Source organism: Coturnix japonica, chromosome 18 (assembly GCF_054131305.1).
Source record: "Coturnix japonica strain WE chromosome 18, WE-NBRP24, whole genome shotgun sequence".
In the NCBI taxonomy this organism is placed as follows: domain Eukaryota; kingdom Metazoa; phylum Chordata; class Aves; order Galliformes; family Phasianidae; genus Coturnix; species Coturnix japonica.
Genome location: NC_140680.1, coordinates 12,024,823 through 12,046,187, shown reverse-complemented (window position 1 = coordinate 12,046,187; position 21,365 = coordinate 12,024,823). Strand labels below are relative to the sequence as shown.

The 21,365-nt window shown below is 44.9% G+C and overlaps 2 protein-coding genes across 3 annotated transcripts in view; one reads left to right on the top strand and one right to left on the bottom strand.

The window, feature by feature from the left end:
* The first annotated feature begins 1,362 nt into the window (after positions 1-1,362).
* Positions 1,363-11,538, top strand: NIPAL4 (NIPA like domain containing 4). Its single transcript, XM_015876247.3, has 7 exons — positions 1,363-1,827; positions 3,567-3,815; positions 5,990-6,046; positions 6,879-6,969; positions 7,995-8,155; positions 8,265-8,848; positions 9,297-11,538. The coding sequence occupies exons 1-7, from the start codon at positions 1,770-1,772 to the stop codon at positions 9,306-9,308; spliced, it is 1,212 nt and encodes a 403-aa protein (XP_015731733.2). The 5' UTR covers positions 1,363-1,769; the 3' UTR covers positions 9,309-11,538.
* The window catches only part of ADAM19 (ADAM metallopeptidase domain 19), a 27,779-nt gene continuing 16,865 nt past the window's right edge, over positions 10,452-21,365 (bottom strand). The window contains exons 12-23 of one of the 2 annotated variants that reach the window (XM_015876246.3): positions 20,428-20,605; positions 19,643-19,732; positions 18,624-18,819; positions 18,268-18,376; positions 17,572-17,776; positions 17,274-17,354; positions 16,659-16,767; positions 16,423-16,558; positions 16,145-16,211; positions 15,392-15,604; positions 13,564-13,710; positions 10,452-12,834 (exon numbers count right to left, since the gene is read on the bottom strand). In XM_015876246.3, coding sequence (XP_015731732.2) covers positions 12,760-12,834; positions 13,564-13,710; positions 15,392-15,604; positions 16,145-16,211; positions 16,423-16,558; positions 16,659-16,767; positions 17,274-17,354; positions 17,572-17,776; positions 18,268-18,376; positions 18,624-18,819; positions 19,643-19,732; positions 20,428-20,605 — 1,606 coding nt within the window. In that variant the 3' untranslated portion in view covers positions 10,452-12,759. Of the gene's footprint in view, positions 12,835-13,563; positions 13,711-15,391; positions 15,605-16,144; positions 16,212-16,422; positions 16,559-16,658; positions 16,768-17,273; positions 17,355-17,567; positions 17,777-18,267; positions 18,377-18,623; positions 18,820-19,642; positions 19,733-20,427; positions 20,606-21,365 lie in introns of those variants that run through there. The other variant, XR_014935456.1, reaches the window with a different exon arrangement.

The following is a 21,365-nucleotide window of genomic DNA, read 5'->3' as shown; positions in this document are numbered from 1 at the left end:
AAAGCTGTCTTGCTTTATCCTCTGGATTCCAGTCAAGCTTTTTGGTTTGGGGAACCAGTATTTCAGGAGGAACCACATTGATACAAGATGAGCCACTATGGCAGACTCCCTGATTTCTAATGAGCTGGAGCTTATTTTTAAGGAAGAACCTGATGTGAGTATCAACCACTGAGCTCACAGCTTGGAGCTGAATTCCCCTAATTACAGCCTTACTATTAAAACAAGGATATGAACCAATAACAGAGGCACTGGTTGCATCCCTGCTTTATCTTTATCAGTCTGAACTTGCCGTTGACTCAGCGTTGCAGGCAGTTCCCTGCCAAGCCTTCCTGGCTTTTAACTCCCATATTGCCATATGCAGAGCCTTGCTAAATCCATCAAATGCAGCACCAATGACTTAGTGATTTTGTATACAACAGCCCCTATAACAGAAAGATGTGACACGTGCTCCCTCCTGATGTCTAACACTGAGTTTGCATTCTCTCCTGCTGGGACCTCACCCCCTCCACATCTCTCCTCTCATTCAGGAGAGCTTCTCTTGGAGATCTTGTCCCTTCCCAAACCTGGCAAAACTGGCCCAAGGAGTCAAATACATTTGGGAATGAAGATTCCAAATGTGGTCACTCTTCATTTAGGAAGTCAGGCTGCCAAAGGAAGATAAAGCTGCGACCCAAAGTACCTTTTGCTTTCCACCATGCCATCACCTCTGCTTTGGCAGCAGTTATCACTGATCAATCACCATCCTTTTAATTTCCTACACCAGAAACCATTGCCACACCATTTGGATGGCTATCAGATGTTCCTGCAATGGAGGGGTTGGATTGGATGATCTCTAGAGGTCCCTTCCAACCCCTACAATTGTGTGATTCTACAATTCTGTGAGGGCAGGACATGCGATCCAGCCAGCACAGCCTTCCCCAGCCACAAAGTGTGGCTGATGAACTGACCCAATTAAAGTTAAGATGACTCACAAAACACTCAGACATGACATTTGCTGGAGAGCAGGGCTGCACAGAGATACGATCAGGTGCTGAGTGAAAGATGGCACTGCTGCAGCTTAATGGCATCAGGGCAAATTCTGAAGCAATGTACAGACAGCATTTATTTCTTTCATGGTCAAAGAAATAAAAAAGCAAAATTTCAGGCATTAAATCCTGCAGATCTTACATTTTAGTTATTTTATTTAGTGGATGGAGGCAGCAAAGTCTTAAACTGCAGCTGCAGGTGAAATCATGCCTTGCACCTCTGTAGCACAGCACATGTCCTGTGCTCACCCGTCCCCGTCCTCTGCCGGTATTTGCTTTGTGCTTGTGCTGGAGCCCAACCTCTCTCTCTTTGACTCAAAGGCCAGAAGACCGATTAGGGAATTCTGTCCTGACCTTCAGCAAGGAACGTGCCTCCGTGCAACAAGTACACGAAGAGGAAGTCCCTGCTCCCACCCGAAATACCCAGTGAGATATATCAACCTTCCTTCCACTACACTAATTCACGTGTAATAGTGAGTTATTTTTACGATGCATTCCTCAGCCCCACGATTTGCCCTCTACATCTGCACACAGCCTAAGCAAGGAACAACAAACACCAAAGCTCACATTTGAGGGGGACTCCTTTTGAGCCACTTCCATGCTACACCACAGGGAGCAGCCCCAACCCCCAGGGCAGAGCGAGGTGTGCAGCGCTGCGACGGAGGAGGAGGAGGAGCAGCCGCCCGGGCAGGTGTGCCCGCAGCCGGCACCGGGACATTGAGAGCCCCACGGAGGACAGAGGCGATGATGATAGAAGCGATGATGATGGAGCCGCTGGCGGCCAACGGCAGCTGCAGCAACGGTGGGTGCAGCCCGGGCTGGGGGGAGTGGGGCTCCCAGCAGTGGGGGGCGGGGGTGCCCTAAAACAGGGGCTGCTCTCTGTCACTGGTTGGTTTCACAGGTGGTTGTTACACAGTAGGTAACTGGCTCACCCCACTGCCTTCTGCTTGCTCCGTGGAGAGCTGGAGATGCTCACCTTGCCTAGGTAAAGGAGCTCAGCCTTTCAGTGTGGGGTTGTAAGAAGGAAGGGGACAGACTCAAGCAGGGTCTGAAGACAAATGAAAATGACTTCAAACTAAAAGAGAGGAGATATAGATTGCATTTAAGGAAGAAGTTCTTTTACAATAAAGGTGAGGCAGTGGCACAGATTGCCTAAAGAGGTGGTGGGTAATCTGTCCCTGCAGATAGCCAAGGTCATCCTGGGGGGGTTCTGAGCACCTGGTGGAACTTTGGGTGTCCCTATTCAGTGCAGTGGAACGAGACCAGATGGCCTTTAAAGGTCCCTTCTTACTCAAGCAATTTTATGATTCTATGAAAACATCCCCCAGTACCGTGGAAAGCAGTTCCACAATGAAGGTTATTTTTCCATTAGAGGAAAAAAAAAAAATCTCTTATGGAATCTTTAGAAAAGTCATTGGATTTTTGTTTTCCTCCATTAGAAAAAAATAAAAGATGAATCTAATTTGGATCCAAACCCTCAGCTGCATGTGCAGGGGATGGGCGGAGGCTGCATAAGATTTAAGGCAGTTTTCCTGGGGGGAAAGTAAGGTGTGACCTGACTCTTGGAGAGCCATAAGCTACAGCACATCTGCCTGCAGATGGACGCTTGTTCCTTCCATATTTCCAACATGATCTGAGGCAGAAAGTTTGTCATTTACTGGAGATATTTTTACATGACACTCCTGCTGGGTGTTTTATTCCAGCAGAGCACAGTCACACTGTCCATGCTACACTCCCAGCTCTGATTGCAATAGGGAGATGTGCTGGGTGGGGTAGCTTAGCAATTTTCCCACCCACACAACCACACACCCCAAGAGACTCCAGGGTTCCTTGCTTTTTCTGCGGGCAGCAGAGTCATGTCTGTGTTCAGCCCTTTCACACCAGCAGGATTTGATGGCAGCACTCTCAGATATACAGTCTGATTTTTAGGTGGTCCTCCGCAAAGCCAGGAGTTGGACATGATCTTTATGGGTGCCTTCCAGCTTGGGATATTCTGTGACTCATGAGCGCACAACTGTCCGTAAATAGGGGGAATAAAACCAATAAAGAGAGGGAACTTTAATCTGGGATGAACCTGTTGTCCTCTTACAAGCAATCACGTGGCCCCACTCAGTGCACAGAGCTGGGACAGATTCACAGTTACAAAATACTGGCACTGCTCCACATTAAACTCAAAGCAGTGAGCTGCAGGCAACAGGCAGATACCAGGATTAGGTGGTTGCAAAGCACCAAAGCCTTTGGCACTGGCAAGGTATAGTTCAATCTCCCAATACTGGAGTTTGGTGGAGAGATTCTAAAATAGATATTCGGAAATTCAGATTAATTATAGTGGTCCTTGTGGTCTTCCAGTTCACAGCAAAGGACTCCACAGGCACAGCGTGTCAACAAGCTGCTTGAGCTGCATCCCATAAACTAGTCACCAAATATCCTCCTGCTTCTATGCAAGTGCAGAGGTGTCCTGAGTATGAGAGACTGATTACAGCTCTGAATGGCACTCTTGATAACCACGTCAGTAATTGTTGTACCTCCATGTTCTCACAGGTTCTCTGCTCTCCATTTCATGCCTTTCCCATCAGGTTGTGTGCCAGGTGGTCAGAAGTGCTGATCTGACTGACCCTGGCCATGACAATGGGACTGGGGATACCTCGTGGGTAACACGGCTGGAAAGTAACTATGGATTCTACATCGGTCTGGGCTTGGCTGTCTTCTCCAGCTTCCTCATTGGCAGCAGCGTCATCCTCAAGAAGAAGGGGCTGCTCCGGCTGGTGGAGAAGGGAGGCACCAGGGCAGGTAAGGTTTTGTGAGGGGCAGGAACCAACCCCCTACCCAAAGCCCAGCAATTGCAGGGCAACACCTCGGTGTACACGTGCCAGCCTTTTATCAGCAGGGAAAATAAGACCTTTTGTGAAATGGGCCCCATTGCATAAAGGTGAAGTTCATTCCCATGTCACAGCCCGGAGCACGATAACAATTTCATGCCTTCCCCCCCTGCTCTCATTGATACATCAGGCAGTTTTGCCACCAAGTCACTGAAACAAGGACGCATCTCCACATGCTTGAATTGCATCAGCAAAAGCCATTTATTCATGCACACCTGTACCCCTGCAATTTATATGAACCCTGCTGCAGTTTTCAGAAGCCATACATCCAAAGCATGTTGCTCAACAACACGTTGGCTGATAACTTTCTCCTAGCACTGAGGTGTGTGTTTAGGGATGGGGATGGTGGAGGAATGTGCCTGAGCTAAGTTGCACCGTGCAATTGGGCACAGCCCATCAACACTGTAAATATTTGCTCCAGCAGCAGCCTAAGTCCTACCTGGAGGGTGACCTACTTACATAACTACTGACAAAATGATGATGATTAAAATACTACTGCTTCCTAGATCTGGTCTAGGAAGTGTTCTTAAGTCATTTTACAAAGGAATTCAATATCCCCATCTCCATGCAGGGACACAAAGGCATGAAAAGGCAAGGTGAACGTTAAGCAGTGGGTAAGCAAAGCCAACGATACCTGTCTCCCACCTTTAGCCCACATATTAAGCTGTCCCCTTTGCAAGGGTGAACTCACACAGGTATGATCATCAGCATTGCATTTGCACCATGAAATATCAGCGTCATTTCAGTTGTGGAACTCCCAACATCATCTTACGTTTCAGAGCTAATCTAGTTAAAGAAGAACAAACACCTTCCTACTTGAGGATGATTTACTGGGAATTGATGATGAAAAACTCACAGCCAACAAGAAAAGTTCTCCAGGAAAAAAAACACAGCCAAACAAACCAGCAATTTCACAGTTTCTAAGAAACATCAAAGCACAGCATTTAAACTTCATCACTTGTTAAGGAACCAGAAGTTGGATTATAGCAGAAAAAAAGTTCTGTACCTCCTGAACTCTTCTTGTTCACACCTTCCTTGCTCCTTCTCCTGCCTCTCCCCTCACTCTCACTCCCCATATTTCAGCCCTGCTATGTGTGCACATCAACTTTCTCCAACATAGCTCTAGCAGTGCATAGACTGTTACCATCAGCTCCTGCTATCAGTCTCTCCAATCCAGTATCCTCACAAAGTCACCAGGCCAGAGCTTCTGCCATAGAACAGCTTGTGGTTAAAGACCAGAGCTTGCTTAGTTCCTGGCACAATGCAACCATGCTTCCTCATTTTTATTCACACTTTCCTTTATTGAGCTTCAATACCAGGAATCATTTGTCATCAGAAACAGCCACTATGTAAAGGCAACATGAGGATTTATAGCAGTTCAGGCTGAGACCCTTAGGCGCAAAGCAACATGCAGAGCAGTGGATAACATATGGGTAACTCCAGGACACCTAGAGCCTTCAACACAACAATACAGCAACACCAACTAATACACCACAGGATCACACAATTGAACCAACCAGTCCCCCTCCTCCATAGCCATAAAAAAAAATAAACCATTGTCCTACCTTAGTGCTGACATGTGGTTCTCCATAACAATCCAATGGGGATGCAAGGTCCAGCACAGCAGATCCATAGAAACAGTCTTTGGGTGAGGGCATCCAACAGGGCACAGCCTGCAGCATCCTCAGCCCCAGGGTCGCCTGGGGAGGGACATCCAAGCCAAAGCACATCCAGCCCCCAGGGCCTCCGCACAGGTATCCACTGATGGCTTCAGAGGCACAATCACTATGATGAACCAATGAGGATCACCACTATAGTCACTGCATCCCATCCCAATAATCTGCTGCTTTGGGACATCGGGTGCCATTGCCATGTAAGATTAAGCAGTTGTTTTTGTTGCATTTACTTTGTCAACCATTAGCTGTCACTTTCTGTTCATACCTTGACCCAACACAACTGATAGTCTGCACTTTCTGTCCTTCCAAGACATTTTCTTTGCCACACTCCTCCTGTTGTGGCTTATTCCTCATCAGAATGCTGTTTGCTTACTTTCCTTGTTAATTCCTGCTTGCTTTGCTTTCCTAGGAGATGGAGGCCATGGCTACCTGAAGGACTGGCTCTGGTGGTCTGGCTTATTAACCAGTAAGTAGAAGCTATCCCCCTGGGTTTGCAGCATTCCTGGGGTCTGTCCACTTGAAGCAGGTATGAACGAGTCCAGCATCAGTAGCTCAAAACCTTGTTTAGTTCTCTGCTCCTTTCAAGGCCTGAGGAGGCAGCAAGCCATACACCTCCCCCACCACCCTGCTGCACCTCTCCTGCAGGGCTGGTAGTACTCAGCAACTCCATTTTGCTTGATCAAAAAGCACACAAAGAATAAAATCAAATAGGGCAGCCATCTGCACCAGGCACAGGGTAAACAGTCTCCTGTGTGTGCCTCAGGAGATCAGGAAAGGTCACTGCTGCAGCAACGGAGATAACAAGGTGTTGGTAGCAGCTCCTTTCTTAAAGGAAATGTTTTTTTCTTCTTAGAACAAGCCTCCAAATCTTCTTTGTACACTCCAACAGTGCAGCACCTTCCCAAACTAGAGTTTATCAGAGAGTTGTAGATACCACAAGAAGGGTTCTCAAAGCTGCCATCCCCAACTCTCCCCACAGCAATGGGGACTGAGACAGTTTATAGCTGAGGAGCAGCCCATGCCCTCCCAGCACTCTAGGGCTCCAACCACCCTGTAATGACCCAAATGCACTGCAGCTGTGTGCCTGGACAGGTGATTAAATGAGCTGATTGGAGTCAGCTGCGGCCTACCCTGTGCACCTTCAGCCTCTTAGCCTGCATAAGTTTGCACTATGGGGACATTCGTATAGCATGAAGCTCTTCTAGTATAAATCCAGTCTCTAGTTTGTAAGCCTGCAAGAGAAAGCACAAAAAGCATATTGTAATTCACCGGTGTTTGTTTTTCCTGTGTTTATTCAGTGGGTGGAGGGGAAGCTGCCAACTTTGCGGCCTATGCCTTTGCTCCTGCGACCATTGTCACACCTCTGGGGGCCCTCAGCGTGCTCATAAGGTGATGTACGATGCCTGGGGTTTGCAGCTGGGCTGTTCTGTTCACCTGTTTGTCCCTAAGGCAGAAATACTTGGACTAATGTGAATGTGAGGAAAGAATGTCTTCTAAAAACACCCAAGCTGTTGCTGTCTTTTGGGAGGGATCACTCAGAAAACAGTGCCATGCCCTTTGAAATGTTGCACGTGGATGTGAATAGCAGCTGCATACAATTTATGTTAAATCACTGCCATTAGCAGTGTGACTTCTTCCATTGCCTTCACTCTTCAGCCAGTAAAAGGATATTTTTTCTTTTTTTTTCAGTAATAAACAGCACAAAAAAAAAATCTAAAAATATCAGAAAAACTGCGTTTGTTTTTAACTTTATGTTTGTGTTGTGTTTGCTGAGCTTTCAGGGTGTTCTCAGGCACTGTTTCCAGGGATGCTAAAAAGGCTCCAGGCACTGAAGGTTCTATGGAAGTTCTGTACCTAGGAAGTGCATAAGCAAATGGAGATTGCTGTGCTGTCTTGGATTGTTTCAGTGTCATGGAAAACAACTCTTATGTTTTTGTTTGTTTTTTTTTCCCAGACATTTTTACAGCCCCATTATATTCAGATTCCTCTGGGGCTTCATATTCCTGATAATTAAGTTAAAAGTAATGTAGTAGTTTTGTGTTTGGTTGTTGCGTTGGTATTTTTTTCCTCTCTATTGCAATGGCCCTTGAATACAATTCTTCGGGCACTGAAGGTTTTGTAATGCCCAACAGCTCACATGTGAATTAGAAAACCTTGGAAATATCTTCCGGGACGTGCTGACACATTCAGCATGTTTTCACCCTGCTGATACATGAGCTGTGGTCTTCAGGGCTGCAACTCTGCAAGTTCAGCTGTCAGCAGAAGCAACATGAATGTGTAATAACATGCAGGAATCCTACAGAGGTATTCCAAATTGGTGTCCTTGTATCATGTGTTCTACATCATTTTAGATGCTGTTTCATCTTTAAAGGGCTTTAAAGTACCAGCAGCTGTTGTTTTTCTGTCTCGTGCAGTGCCATCCTGTCTTCATATTTACTGGGAGAGAGGCTCAACCTGTTGGGAAAGCTGGGCTGCTTGCTGAGCCTTGTGGGCAGCACCGTGATGGTGATACATGCCCCAGAGGAAGAGGAGGTCACCACTCTGGATGAAATGTTGTTTAAGCTGAAAGAGCCAGGTACACAGGAGGTCTTGTTTTTTCCCTTGGGGTTGGGTAGTAGTACTGCTCTGGTCCCTGTGCCAGATTGTGTTTGAGTTGCTGTTTCTTTGTTTCTTTCCTCTTCCAGGTTTTCTTGCTTATGCTGCAGTCCTTTTGGCTGTCTGCTTCCTCCTCATCTTGTACTTTGCACCTCGCTATGGCCAGAGCAACATCCTCATCTACCTCACCATCTGCTCTGTTATCGGGGCCTTCTCTGTGTCCTCAGTCAAGGGCCTGGGTATTGCCATCAAGGGCTTCTTTGCTGGCCAGCCTGTGCTGCAGCACCCATTGACGTGGATCCTGGTCATCACGCTGGTGGCATCCATCACTACACAAATTAACTACCTCAATAAGTCTCTAGACATTTTTAACACCTCTTTGGTGTTTCCCATCTACTACGTGCTGTTCACCACCATCGTCATCACAACTTCCATCATTCTCTTTAAAGAATGGGTGGCCATGACTGTAGTGGACATCATTGGGACAGTTTGTGGCTTCCTCACCATCATTTTGGGAGTGTTTTTACTCCATGCCTTCAAAGACATGGATGTCAACTTAGGGAATCTGCCACAGGTTCTCCAGAATGAACAGGAAGCACCAGTCCCCCGAGATGACAAGAACATCCTGATAGAAGTGGACAACTCCAGCATTGCTCCGGAGGATAAACCCAAAGTATTCATGATCTATATACTTAGCATGTTACATTTGAGGGTTTGTAGGTGGGGTATAAAACTAATCTGAGTAGGTTGTTGCCAGAATTCCAAATACTGTTGAGCAAGCTAAAGAAAGACAAAACATTTAAACCAACAGTGTCTTATCCAAAGCTTGGCAGAATTAAGTCAAGTCTTGCACTGGATCTTTGGCTTAGGGTGGCAGCAAGGAACATGTCAAATTGTCACTGGGCTTTAATGTATTGTGTCTCTGAAAATCCTCTTGAAATTAGATACTCCTGGGACAAAGCTCCTTTGATGCCCCTTGCCATCTTGTTGGCAGGGCTAGTGTTTACTCTGTACTTCTTCTCCTGGGTAGAGATATCACTGATGTTTTTATTTCTAAACCTTGACTGATTCATTGATTATTGGTTTTGTGTTTGATTACTGGTTTTGTGTTTCCTTTCTAGGAACTTGCGTGAACTCTAAAATACACAACAGTATCTCAAACGAAGGCAAAGAATGAGGACTGAATGGTTTATTCCTGCTCTTCACATTCTGCTTATCCACATTTAATTATTCTCCAAGTTTGGATGAAGAATATTGGTAAAATACGGTGAATTTTGCAATAAGTGTCAGGACCCGAGCCATAAAGTGTTTATATGGGACTGTGGCAGATAAATCATTTTACACTTTAGCTTATGAGGTACAGGAGCTTCCCAGCAGCTCTGTGTTAATTAGTTCAGTGCAGCTCTTTTTTCTGTCCATAAGAAACTGCAGTGCCCAGGCTGCAGTGTTGCTGTTAGTGAAGCCACTGTGCCTGATCCAGACCTCACCCAAGCAAGCAAAGGGCAGCCCCCGCTCAGGCTGGAAAGCTTTAGCAGGGTAAATCCCTATCAGGAGAACTAACAACTTCTGTAACACTTCTTGGTGATTGATGAAAAATGCTTTCAGCCTGAAGGACCAAGCAGGTGAATGTTTTAAAGATGTTTTTCTTAGGTCTTATTGTGACCTCCGTCATGGCAGCTCACCTTCAAAATTCCCTTGTATTTGCATCATGGGTGGGAATGCAAGGATGGGAGCCCATCTGGGCACAGCAAAGCCTGACCCAGCTGTGCCAAGCTTACTCACTCCAGAGTTACTTACCCTGGACCATGGAATTTACCTGTGCAGACCCAGTTTTAGGTTGTTGGGATATCACTGAATAAACGTGGCTTGAGGTTGGGGCAGGGAAGATGATGCAGTCTCTTATTTTAATAACATTTCAGTACCTTTTGTTTTATTTTGTTTTTTAAATGTGGAACAGGAAATAAAGGCATTTTCTAAAAACCCTTGAAGGTGGAGCTGGAAGATTTGAATGACTTTACTGATTTTGCAGAAGGAAATGAGCGCCCTCGTTTGGTTTTGCAGGAAATAATCCCAGTAATTCACTCGCTTTAATTTTAGCATCCTAGTTAGTATAATGCTTTACACATTTCATTTTATAAATAGATTGCAAATAGGTCTCATCCTTCCCGTGCCTCAGACTACATTGATTCCTCCAGAAATCCTGCCTTCTCTGCACGAAAGGCACATTCAGAAAGACTGACCTGATGTAGTGAAATATCACAGCGACAGAACACTTGTTAATGACAACCTGACCAATTTATTAAAAACTAGGCAAAAGGCACAACAAATGGCATTCTTCAAGTATTTGCATAGATGCACAGAGAGTACTGCTGTAAACCTTTAGTACGCGGACATAGAAGAAAGTGAGATGTATTTTTGTATACGTTCTTCCAAGTAACATTGCCTTTAAAAAAATACCATATTTTAGCAGCTTTTACTCCTCCTGCAGTTCCCATTATCATGCACTCATCTGGTATACACCTGAAAATGTAGAAGGATTTAACATACTTTATGGAGATTTTATGATATTCCAGTAACAAAGGATTGATTCCATTAGAATTTCCATTAACTTTGTGGGTCTGGGGAGATTTTTTAAAGCTTGAGCCCATGCTCACATGAAATGCACTGAAAACATTCTTTTTGGTGCTCATTTGATAAAGACCAAGGGCTGCTTATGCAGACAGAGTTCTTGTGTTTGAACCTGTACTACAGAAAGCACCGTATGTACCCAGGTTACTGCAAATCAGGTGTCCTATGAGCAGTAAAATAGCCCATTTGGAGGGTTGTTTATATGCAAAATACCCCACCTATAGAAAAAGAATATGCATATATTGATATTAGAAAGGCAATGTCTTTTTGCCATCCCTTATTTCAGAGAGGAGTAATTTAGGTTGTTTTGTTTTCCAGGCATACAGAAGGTAAGAAAAGGACCAAAATGATCAAGGTAATGAATAATTAACCAGTAATTCAAGGCAGACCCTGTGTACTTCTTCCTTGTGAAGAAAGAGGTAGTAAAGTTGCAAAAACTGATGTGTTTTCAATCATCCTATAGCTATACTGCTGTGTATAGCTTAATGAGCGCTCAGGCTTTGGCCATTGTTGGTTTTGTTTTTCCTAAATAGCGGTACTTAGGGAAAACACAACCAGCAGAACAAGAATGTTTTTCTTTAAGCCAATGATACAGTTTTTCACACGTGCAGCACCAATTACACTGCTTGAGGAGCTGACCATGAAGTATCAGATGCAATGCAGTGTTATTGTGACCATAGCTCCAGAATTCCATGTGGTCTCCCAGGAGGAAATAATAAAAGGAAATAATTATTATTATTTTTAAAAAATGCATAAAAAGGTCATATTTTAAGTAAAAAGAAAAAAAGATGTAAGAAAGTCAAATCATTAGGAGAAAATAAAAGCAACAAATTCACAAGGGAAGGTCCTGAGGGTCAGAGCTATCAATCAGCTGCTTAAAGTGCACACAGACAGCTCCCTCCATCCAAGTCCTTGAGGGAAAAAACAAAACCTGGAGTAAGCAAAGCTGCCCTACAAAAGCACCATGTGTCATTATTATTTCTGCTGTATTACCACCTGGTCAGCATTAGAGCAGGTTTCTTAGTGGTGTGAGGAGTAGTTGGCTCGTGCTGAATTACTGCTCAGCATAGACCAAAAGCCTGAGGGGATGCACACAAAAGTGCCTGTTGATTTCCTGTGGTACCATGTGGTTTGGAGGAGGTTTCAGCACTAAGTTGCTAAACTTCCTTCTGGCCATTGGCTCCATTTCTTGGGGGGGGAGAGTGTCCCTGTCGTACCTTGGCTGTGTCCCAGTGACACAGGTGAGAACACACAGACAGTGCTGGGGATGCTGTCAGGATCTACAGCACAAAGACAAGGAGTGCTGGAGGACTGACAGCTTGCAGAGCACTTGCTGCAGAAAGTTTTATGGAGAAAATAATTAATGCGTTCTATTAAAATTAACCAAAATCCAGAGTGACTTTAACCAGGAGTATTTCCATGGTTTGCTCTCTGTTGTGGCCCAGCTTGCTGGCCACTGTAAACTGTGATTGAGGAAAATTATTAGCAGCTGCCTCCTGGTCTCCCAAGAGACAGCTGCTTCTCTATAGCACCACTGATTGCTCCTGCAGCTGCCTGGATGGGCTGAGGAAGCCAATAGGGCTAGTTCATCGATGAAAGCCTATCAAGGCCATCACCTGCACTGCCTGGAAACACTTAAATAACTGCTAAAAAAAACACATGAAGCCCACATTGCCCCATCCCTGCATTGAATATTGCACAATAATATATAAATACCACATAAACAAATTGTCCCTAGAAGGAAAAGGCTATTAGCAGAGAGAGGAGGTTTCAGCTTGGTATGTACCGGCTTGCTTCCTGGGTGCACTCCTACCAAGCCTGCCTGCAGCCTCTTGAGTCACATAGGAAACAGATAAGGCTAAGTAGAAAACAACCCACGGCTGATGAAAGTTTTTCTGAGTGATGAAGACCATCCAGTTCCTCATGAAGGTCAGAGCCAGAAGAGTATAGAACAACTCATGGGTGTGCACTGGAACCTGGCTGTCCTCTTCTCAATGTGTTTGCTGTTCCAGCTGTCCTCACACCAGTGTTCTGAATGAGATAGAAAACAGGGAAGAGAGGAGTGAGCATAGATGAAAGAGAAAATCCTGCTCAGTACCTTTTCTAATGCTACAGCAGGCCAGGGGAAGGCTGTTGTCACTCACTGCACATTCACTCTGAAGGGTCACAGAGGAAACTGCTACCATCTGCCCATAATATGATGATGGTCGTGCAGGATTTGCACTTTGACATCTAGCTTCGAGTATGCTGCAGGCAGCACCTGTGATGTGTGGAGGTACTTTCTGCTAATGAGTTCAGTCTGAAGAGAACTGAACTCAGCTGCTCAAAGTCGCTTATTTGTTGTCCTTATTTTGGGAAATGTTCCATAGGGAAAGTATATCAGAAAGGTTGGAGAAGGTTCCTGATCCTCCCTGGGGTCCTCAAGCCTTGTCTGAGTCACTTTCTCTGGCCCACTCACACAAACACTTAATCTAAGGAAGTGCCCAGGGACGTGGAGAAGTGAATCGGTTGCTCCAGAACATGGCATGGCTGCTTACAGCAGCTGCACTGAGCAGCCTGATTCCATTGAGGGTTAGTCAGTTTTGCTGCAGAATTAGGACAGAGCGTACGGTTTGACACAGTAAAGGCTTAATAGGGAACAGGTGAAAACAGAGCCCTCTGCAGCAAAGCCCACCAACCCAACAGCCCTTCCATTGCCATCCACCACAGCTGCACAAGATTACTCCCCAAACAGCCTCATTGCTCCCCATTGGTGCCCACCTCTGCTGCAGGCTGGACTTGTCCTGGGATCCTGGGCCGAGCAGGAGGCAATGGGATGGCAGGGTTGTCCCCAGGTCGTGCTCTGGATCTGCTTGGGACTGGATTGGCTGGCAAAGCTCTTTGGGGTGGCCGGGGCCTCGAAATGTCCTGCACAAGAAAAAAAAAAACAGTTTTGAGTTGTCAGACTGGAGAGACATCCAGCCTGAAAGCAGAGATAACGTTTACATTCATTTCACATGGCCTGGGCTTCTGAATGTGGCTGCAAGTACTTCCAACCTGTTTGTAATTTTGGGGAAGTCAAAGGCTGCAGGCTGGGCACACAGCTGCCCATCTTGAGGTCTCTACTTTGGACCTCACTCCAGCAACAGCACAATCTAACGTCTGTACAATACAAAGCAGGAAGATTGCATGGGAGGCACTGTCATACAGTGACTGTAAACCATATGTGCATGCACATGTGTGCCCATACACAAACATGCAGCCGCCTACATTGTTATTATTTTGTTTGTGCACACAGCTGTCCCTAATAGGATACTCTAAGCATTATATTTTCCATTTGTCTAATGAATTTCAGCATAAAGTATGCCCTGGGGAGAAGTTACCCACATAAGAGCTGTCTGCCTGTTTTTGCATAGTTTCAATGCTAAGTCTCCGGCTTACAGGTGTTGATTTAATAAACACAGCTGCACTCACAACTTGGAGGGCACCCAACAACCTTGCAGTGTGCTCAGACAATGTATAAACATGATGCTCGATGGCTGGGGATCCACTGCTCTCCAATGACTGCAGGAGGGATGAGGCAGGCCAAAACTCCGCAGAGCACAAGATCCAAATAGCTTTGATAGGGGTGGTAAGTGAGTGAGTCTGGTAGATACTGTAAATGTCCAGCAAGAGCACTGACACTAGGAAACATTGCAATTAATGACATCCTGTCTATCTTCTGGATCTTGTGGCTCTTCTCCAACCCAAGAATGACAAGGTCGCTTTTCAAAACCCTAAAACAAGTGCCCCATCGAGTAGTTCTGATAGCAAAAGACTGGATGCTTTGGAGAAGGAACACAATGGAGACGGTGAGGAACTTGTCAACAAACAGCTGGGAAGGATATCTATTCCTTATTGATTAGAGTCAGCTTCCTGCTTTTGTTTTAGTTTTCTTTCCTCTCAAAGTGCTGGCTGCTCATAGGAACAATGGAGCTAGAAACAAATCTCATTCACTAAAATAATTTTGGCTTTATTTTCTTCTATATCCTTTCGAGAGGCTGCCTGGGAGCCAGACTCCTGCTTTCCCTGTAGCTGCAGCCCTTCTCTGCAGGCCCTAACCTAATAAAGCTAGCAGGGGAATCTTTTGTTAAAATGGGTTTAAGTCAGTCTGTGTGATTTGCAATTTTTTAGACAATATTGTGGAACCTTTTTTAATTTTAGAATAAAGCTTCCACCAAGAAAAGTAAATCAATACCCTGTTGCCTTAGAAACCTCAATGTAGCCTTGTGGCTGGGACGCTCACATAAGGAAGGGTCAGTCTGGGTTGAGCCTTTTGTTTCCTATGCAACATACTGATAATCTCGTTTTTGCTCCATATCAGAAAAAAAAGCCACAACAACCCTAAATTTGTTCCATGCCAGAGAGTTTATGCTGACTTGAGATGGAACACCTTCTATCAGCCCAAAGCTCCCAAGGCTTTAGTCCAGGAGTGGCCAAATGCAATATACCCTGAGGGTTATCCAAAGGAAGAAACCACTGATAACCACATCCCACCAACGTCATCTGGTTAAAAACACTTCACTCAGACCAAACCTCCCACCTGCAGAACAGCAGCACAACTTCATACCTGAGAGCTGGGGGATGTGGGAGCTGGAGGTGCTGGCCTGCTTGGGGGTGTCCGCCGGGGCACATCCTTTGCCAGTGCTGGATGCATTGGTCCTGCAGGACTCCCTGTACCATAGCTGTAGCTGGTGAAGGCAGACTGCTGCTGGATGTTAATTCGGAGGCAGGGAGCTGGCTGGGGAGGAGGTTTTGATGGGATGTCAGGGAAGCTGATCACCTGTGCAGAAGACCCACAAATCCCAGGAATTAGGTTATGCCTGCTTCAAACAACCCCTTCGCTCTCTGCTATGCTTTTCAGGGCCTGCATTGAGCCACATAGCAAGAAATACTGACTGCAACAGCTGTATGTTACATATGTCTGGTAGGTGCTGATTACACGTACTGGGGCAACTTAGAATTGTGGAGCAGAAAGAGGAATCAAGAAAATAGATTAACAGAGGCATTAGCACTGTAGGTAATGCTTGCAAATCACTTGTAATTTCTGCAGTTCTGAAAGAGGGGATGTGACAGGAAAAGATCCACTAGGACAGACATGCGGCCATAGGGCTGGCTGGGTCCCACCTCTCTCCCTATAGCAAATGGTTGGAAATACGTGCTATGCTCAGCTCCCTCTGACTTTCAGCTGTGGTTCACATCTGTCTGATTTCCTCATCCTTTGGAAAAACCACCCCTCAACTGCAGTGTGAGAGGGAACCACATCCCACATTGCAGGGCAGCTGCAACTCTCCTGGGAAGCTGGAAGTGACATTGCCTCTACCTTCCTCTGCTGCTGGGGGGTTCTCAGCTTGAAGGCAGGGTTTGCATGGCCGTTTCCAGAGGCGTCGCTGAAAATGAGATAATGCAAAAAAAGAGTTATTTACAGGATGTGTTTTCTCCTTTTTTCTTCAAGATATATAACTACGTTTTAATCAGAGTTAAAAGATGAGAAATAAATACTGACCACACCAAAATGACACAGTTATTTTCTTCACAACCACTATGATTTCTACTCTGTGGGTGGGTAAAAGCAGACAGGGCGCAGCACTGGCTATTTACCTGATCTGCGGAGCCTTCTTTAGAGAACAGATGAGAAATTTGTTCCAGCACTTCAGATAATAGAACAAAAGCATGATTCCAATGAGAAGAAGAATGGCAGCCAGGATAGCCATAGTTATCACTACTGCTGAAGAGCCTGAAGGGCAAGAACATACAGTTAATTAAATGGGAAATCTTCTGCTCCCAGTCTATCCCAAGTCTTTCTGAATTGCCACCACAGTCTTAGTCCCACTCACCTTCTGGTGATGGAGGACCACTGTCCAAGCTTCCTCCCTTTCCCTGCTTGTTGCAAAATGGGGGGGCCCATCCCGGATTGCAGTGGCAGTTCTTGTTGTTGTTGCAGACCTGGAGCAGGAATACTCAGAGACTTAGTGCAGTGTTTTAACTGCTTCTGTGCAAAAACTGCTGTTTGCTTCCTATAACCTTGAGGACCATGTAAGAGGGAGCAGACTGGGTGTGGTGGTGGCTCTCTTAATTAAATGGACCAATGGGATGGAGAGGTGATGATGTTTTGCTCTAGAAACACTAGCAAAAGCTCTAAAATACTCTCATCAGCCTTTTCTTTCCATTCTGTGGGGGAATAGCAAAGTTTGGAATAAACTGTTCCAAATAAGACTTTTTACTGTGCTTTTTCCTAAACCTAAATTTATTATTATTTTTTTAACTAAATCTAAACTGAAGATTAGACCAGAAAATGCAATCATGAACTGTAGGTATGAACTAATAATTGAGGAGCAAAAGGCCAGATCAAACCTAGGGATGATACCAGAACTAAGTCAAACAACTGTCCATGCATGAATGGCAGCCCATCCTACTTCAGGCTGGAACAGAGACAAAAAGGAGGCACCTACCCCATTGCCATTGCACTTCTCACTACAGCTTTCAGACTCAAAGATGATGGATGTGTTCTGACAGCGTCCCTCAAAGCAAACCTGCAGAGAAAGAGCCCCCAGATCCAATATAAGCTCATAAAGTTACATACCAAATGACTGCCTAAGCAAACTTTTAACCACTACACCATAACCCACTTAACATATATCAGAGAGAGCTGTAGGAGCTCAGAAACCAATAGAATCACAAAGCACTTTCCACACGGGAAATTGACACCATGAAATGCCCCAAACCGTTACAAGCAGGAACTGTACCTACATGATGGCTCCCACATTTTGTTCCTGTCAACACCAAGGCAGGATCCAGCATCTCCTTTTCTTCATTCTCAAATCTGTACACGTGGGTCCCTCGGCATCTCACCTGCATCCTCTGCAGGGAGATAGTTGTGTCTATTGGCACGGCATTGGGTAGCACAGGTTTGGAAGCAGAGCTCTGGCACTGGATCTTCCCACATTTAGCATCTCTGATTTCAAAGGAAAGGCTAAGTGATTATTTCTGGCTAGATGAATGTTTTGCAGGCTTCAGCTTTGGTTGTGAATTAAAGCATCACTGTGAGGGATTGCTCAGTGGCAAAAGAGCAAGCACTTCCCAAAAGCCAGCCCAAGCACTATTGTTTGATGGGTGATGATGGGATCTACCTGCTGCCTCTGGAGGTAGGCCAGCCTCATCAAAATCATAGAGCGCTTTAGAATGCTACATTTCAGCTTAAAGAATTGAAAATCCCATCATTCTGTGTCTTGAAGAAGCATCAGCTAGCTTTTTTTTAAATGCAAAAGGTAGGGGAAAATGCTCAAGTTAACGCCTCCAGTCCACCCCACTAGGAAGCAGCTGGTTTCCCAGGTGTGAGAGGGGGATGAAAACCAAAGCATGGCTCATTTTAGTCTACTGTCCCATAATTCTGTAACACAAAAACATCTTCTCCAGACAGTAACTCTTGGCTGCCATGTTTTCTACCTTTTCTCACACTTCCTGTAGTTGCCGTAGACGTCCTTCCCACAGTTCCCATAGACATCTCCAGCAGCATTGACTTTCTCAAAGCAAGTGTCTGGTGCTGGCCGTGCTCCTGCATGAGAGAGACTCATGTGGCTGATTCCTGTGGGACCTGGCAGTCACTTCATCCTATGCCAACCTCTCACTTGTCATTTATCTGACACGGTTTGAGCATGGGAAATTTGTGCTGCCTCCTCCAAATGAGTAAGAGAATAAACATGTAAAGTACTATTGCCATACACAGAGTGAATAACAGCAGGATATCATATATTATTGTATATTCCAAGAACAGTACAATACACTGCAAATCATGTCCTTACCTGGCCCCCACAGCTGCGAGCACTGGTCTTTGTATGTGAGACACATGCCATTATAGCAATATGCCTTTCCTCCCTCACAGGAAGCCCCATCAATTTGGTAGGAGTTAGAGGGGCAGAATGGTGACTGCCCAGTGCAGTACTCTGGGAGGTCACACAGTCCTGACTTTTCCCTACAGAGAGTTCCTGGAGACATCAGCTGAAATGATACAAAGGGAAAAAAAACAATGGAATTATGGCTTGGCTTATTGATGATTTCATGTCTGCACAATGTCTCTCTGTAGATTAAATAAAAAGTCCCACCGTATTCATCCCTTCATCCACCTTGTGTTAGGCTTTCTGAGGTCAGCAGTGATCCAAATAACTCTAACTTCATTAACTCAGGAGCTGTGTACAATTAAATTAGCGACCATCTCCCTTTCCCAGGTAAGGATGAGAGCACGCAGAGAAAATGAACATGTCAGATCCAAGAGGACATTGATCCACCTCTCTCTACACAGGGGTAGAATCTGATTCACCTAAACCATTCCTGACATGTTTGTGTAATCTATCCTAAAAATCCTCCATTTGGGAAGTGTGTTTCAGTGTCTGTCATCACATGCAACTTCTGCCTCCAGCTGCTGTGAGTTTACCACAGACACAGATGGAAGGACATACACAATTCCATCTGGGAGGTTTATTTAAGTCTCTTGTGTAAGGAGTGAGAATCCAAATGGATTCCTGGAAAAGCTTTTTTCACCTGCTTAGGATAGGTCACTAAAAGCACGCAATCCATATGCAAACATTAAATAAACCAAAGAGAAATATTTGCCTATGTTCAGTCTAGAGAATCTGAGGTCAAACCTAAAGGTCTTTGGCTCCTAAATCAGAAACTGTTTTTCACAAGCTCCAGTGATACAGAGGAACTGTATGATCCCTATGTCTGCCCTGCACATTTACAGCCTTGGGACCACTAATCGTATCTATACACACCACTGTGTGTAAATGCATGCAAAGAGTTTAGGAAAATTCAACAAACCCACCTTGCACTCGTGACAGCAGCTGCCGTGGGCACACTCAGCACCCACCTTCAGGGAGCAGTTGTTGGCGTTGCAGCAGGGATTATTGCATTCCTGGAAGAAAGCAGGATGCAGCATGGTTTGTTTACAAGGCAAGTCCAGGACAAGAATTCATCAGAGCATCAGAGCGTGATGGTGACACTAAGCTGTTCTCACACAAGATAAATTATAGACTGAGGATCAGCCTTCCTTTCACAATATATAGTTGAAACTCAGCATTTGCTGGATTATACTACTGGCATATTAATGTCTTCTGCTGCATGGATTGGTGATAAAGGCTAAGCTCATTAACCTCTGCTGAGTATGGGATGCTGGTTTCAGCTCCCCTTTGACTCACTGGTCAAAGTATGGATATGGAGAAACAAGCTGCAATTCAATGAGAAGAGAGAAGCCCCGTCCTTACAGAGAATGGAGCTGTAGGTGAAGTGCACTTTACCTACATGCATGAAAATGTGATGGATAAGGTCACTTTTTCTTTTTAAATGAACTTTTTATCACCTCTGTTTTATCATGGGTTGTACCACCCCTGAGTCCTGGGATACATCATGCTGTGCAATATAAGTTTAGTTAGATAGGACACTTTACTGTCTTGATTTATATTGCGTATACATTTACATACAGGGCAGAAAAGCTTATCTCCTGCACAAACAAAAGCTGTTTACATATCACATAATTGTATTTGCAAAGGACGTAATAAAATCATTGTGTCCCAACTAAAAGCCAAACAGCTCAATGAGAACAACTGTTACCTCCACCTCTCCACAGTCACACTCCTCCCCTTCTTCCAAGTAGCCATTTCCACATTTTCTCCCTCCATACATTCTCTTGGTATCTGGCATGTTGGAAAGGCACATCCCTCCACCTGAGTGCAGATACTTTTCCAGCTCTCTCCTGTTGCACTGGTTGAACACTCTGGGGAATGGGTGCCTGGATACAACGACAGTGCAGAAAAACATCATGATAGATCCAGACAATGGTTCAGAGCACCAAAAGTGATCACATACCAGTCCTAACAGCACCAGAGAACACCATTCCTTCCCCTAAGTCTATGAAACTGTATAAAAATGGATTGCAATTTTTGTGCCTGTTCAAAGTGAGATCCACTTGGGTTTCATTTGGAAATGAGATAAGATTGCACTGCAAGACAGTCTCATAACTCAATGGCCTTTAAAAACCAACTTTCCTGAAAAAGAATGTGTTGATTAAACTCTCACATGGATTATGAATTTTCTTTGCAACTATGCTTCAATCCATGCACTCTATTCAATACCATGCATATATGCATATGTGCTGCATTGAATAGCTGGCAGTGTGTTTGCAATGTTCATCCTAACATTTTCCCATATTTGGAGGAAATAGCTCACATAAAAGAAGGTATTTAACTCAGACAATTCTGTTTAAATCTGACAAAGAGGAAGACTTGGGGAAACAAGGAAGATGGCTTAAAGTGAATGGCTTTGGCTAGTGTTTTTACGTGACTGAAATACAGAAGCTGTTGTGGTTCCTCATCCAGAATGGGCTCTGGAATTCCTGTGGGTTTCCAGAATCACTCACTTCCCTTTTCTCCACAGATGATCTATTCCTTCCCTTTCAATGGCTTCCCATGGCTCACTGAAACCAAGCCGTATGCTGAAGACAACAAGCAATGGATCTGTTTTTGTGTATCTCTTAGCAAGGCCATAGGACT

Excerpts from the sequence above, each read along its gene's own strand:
- NIPAL4 (XM_015876247.3), top strand. The coding sequence starts at position 1,770 with ATGATGATAGAAGCGATGATGATGGAGCCGCTGGCGGCCAACGGCAGC. Across the intron at positions 6,047-6,878 it reads GTGGTCTGGCTTATTAACCA|TGGGTGGAGGGGAAGCTGCC; the intron begins GTAAGTAGAAGC and ends GTGTTTATTCAG. Across the intron at positions 8,156-8,264 it reads GTTTAAGCTGAAAGAGCCAG|GTTTTCTTGCTTATGCTGCA; the intron begins GTACACAGGAGG and ends TTCCTCTTCCAG.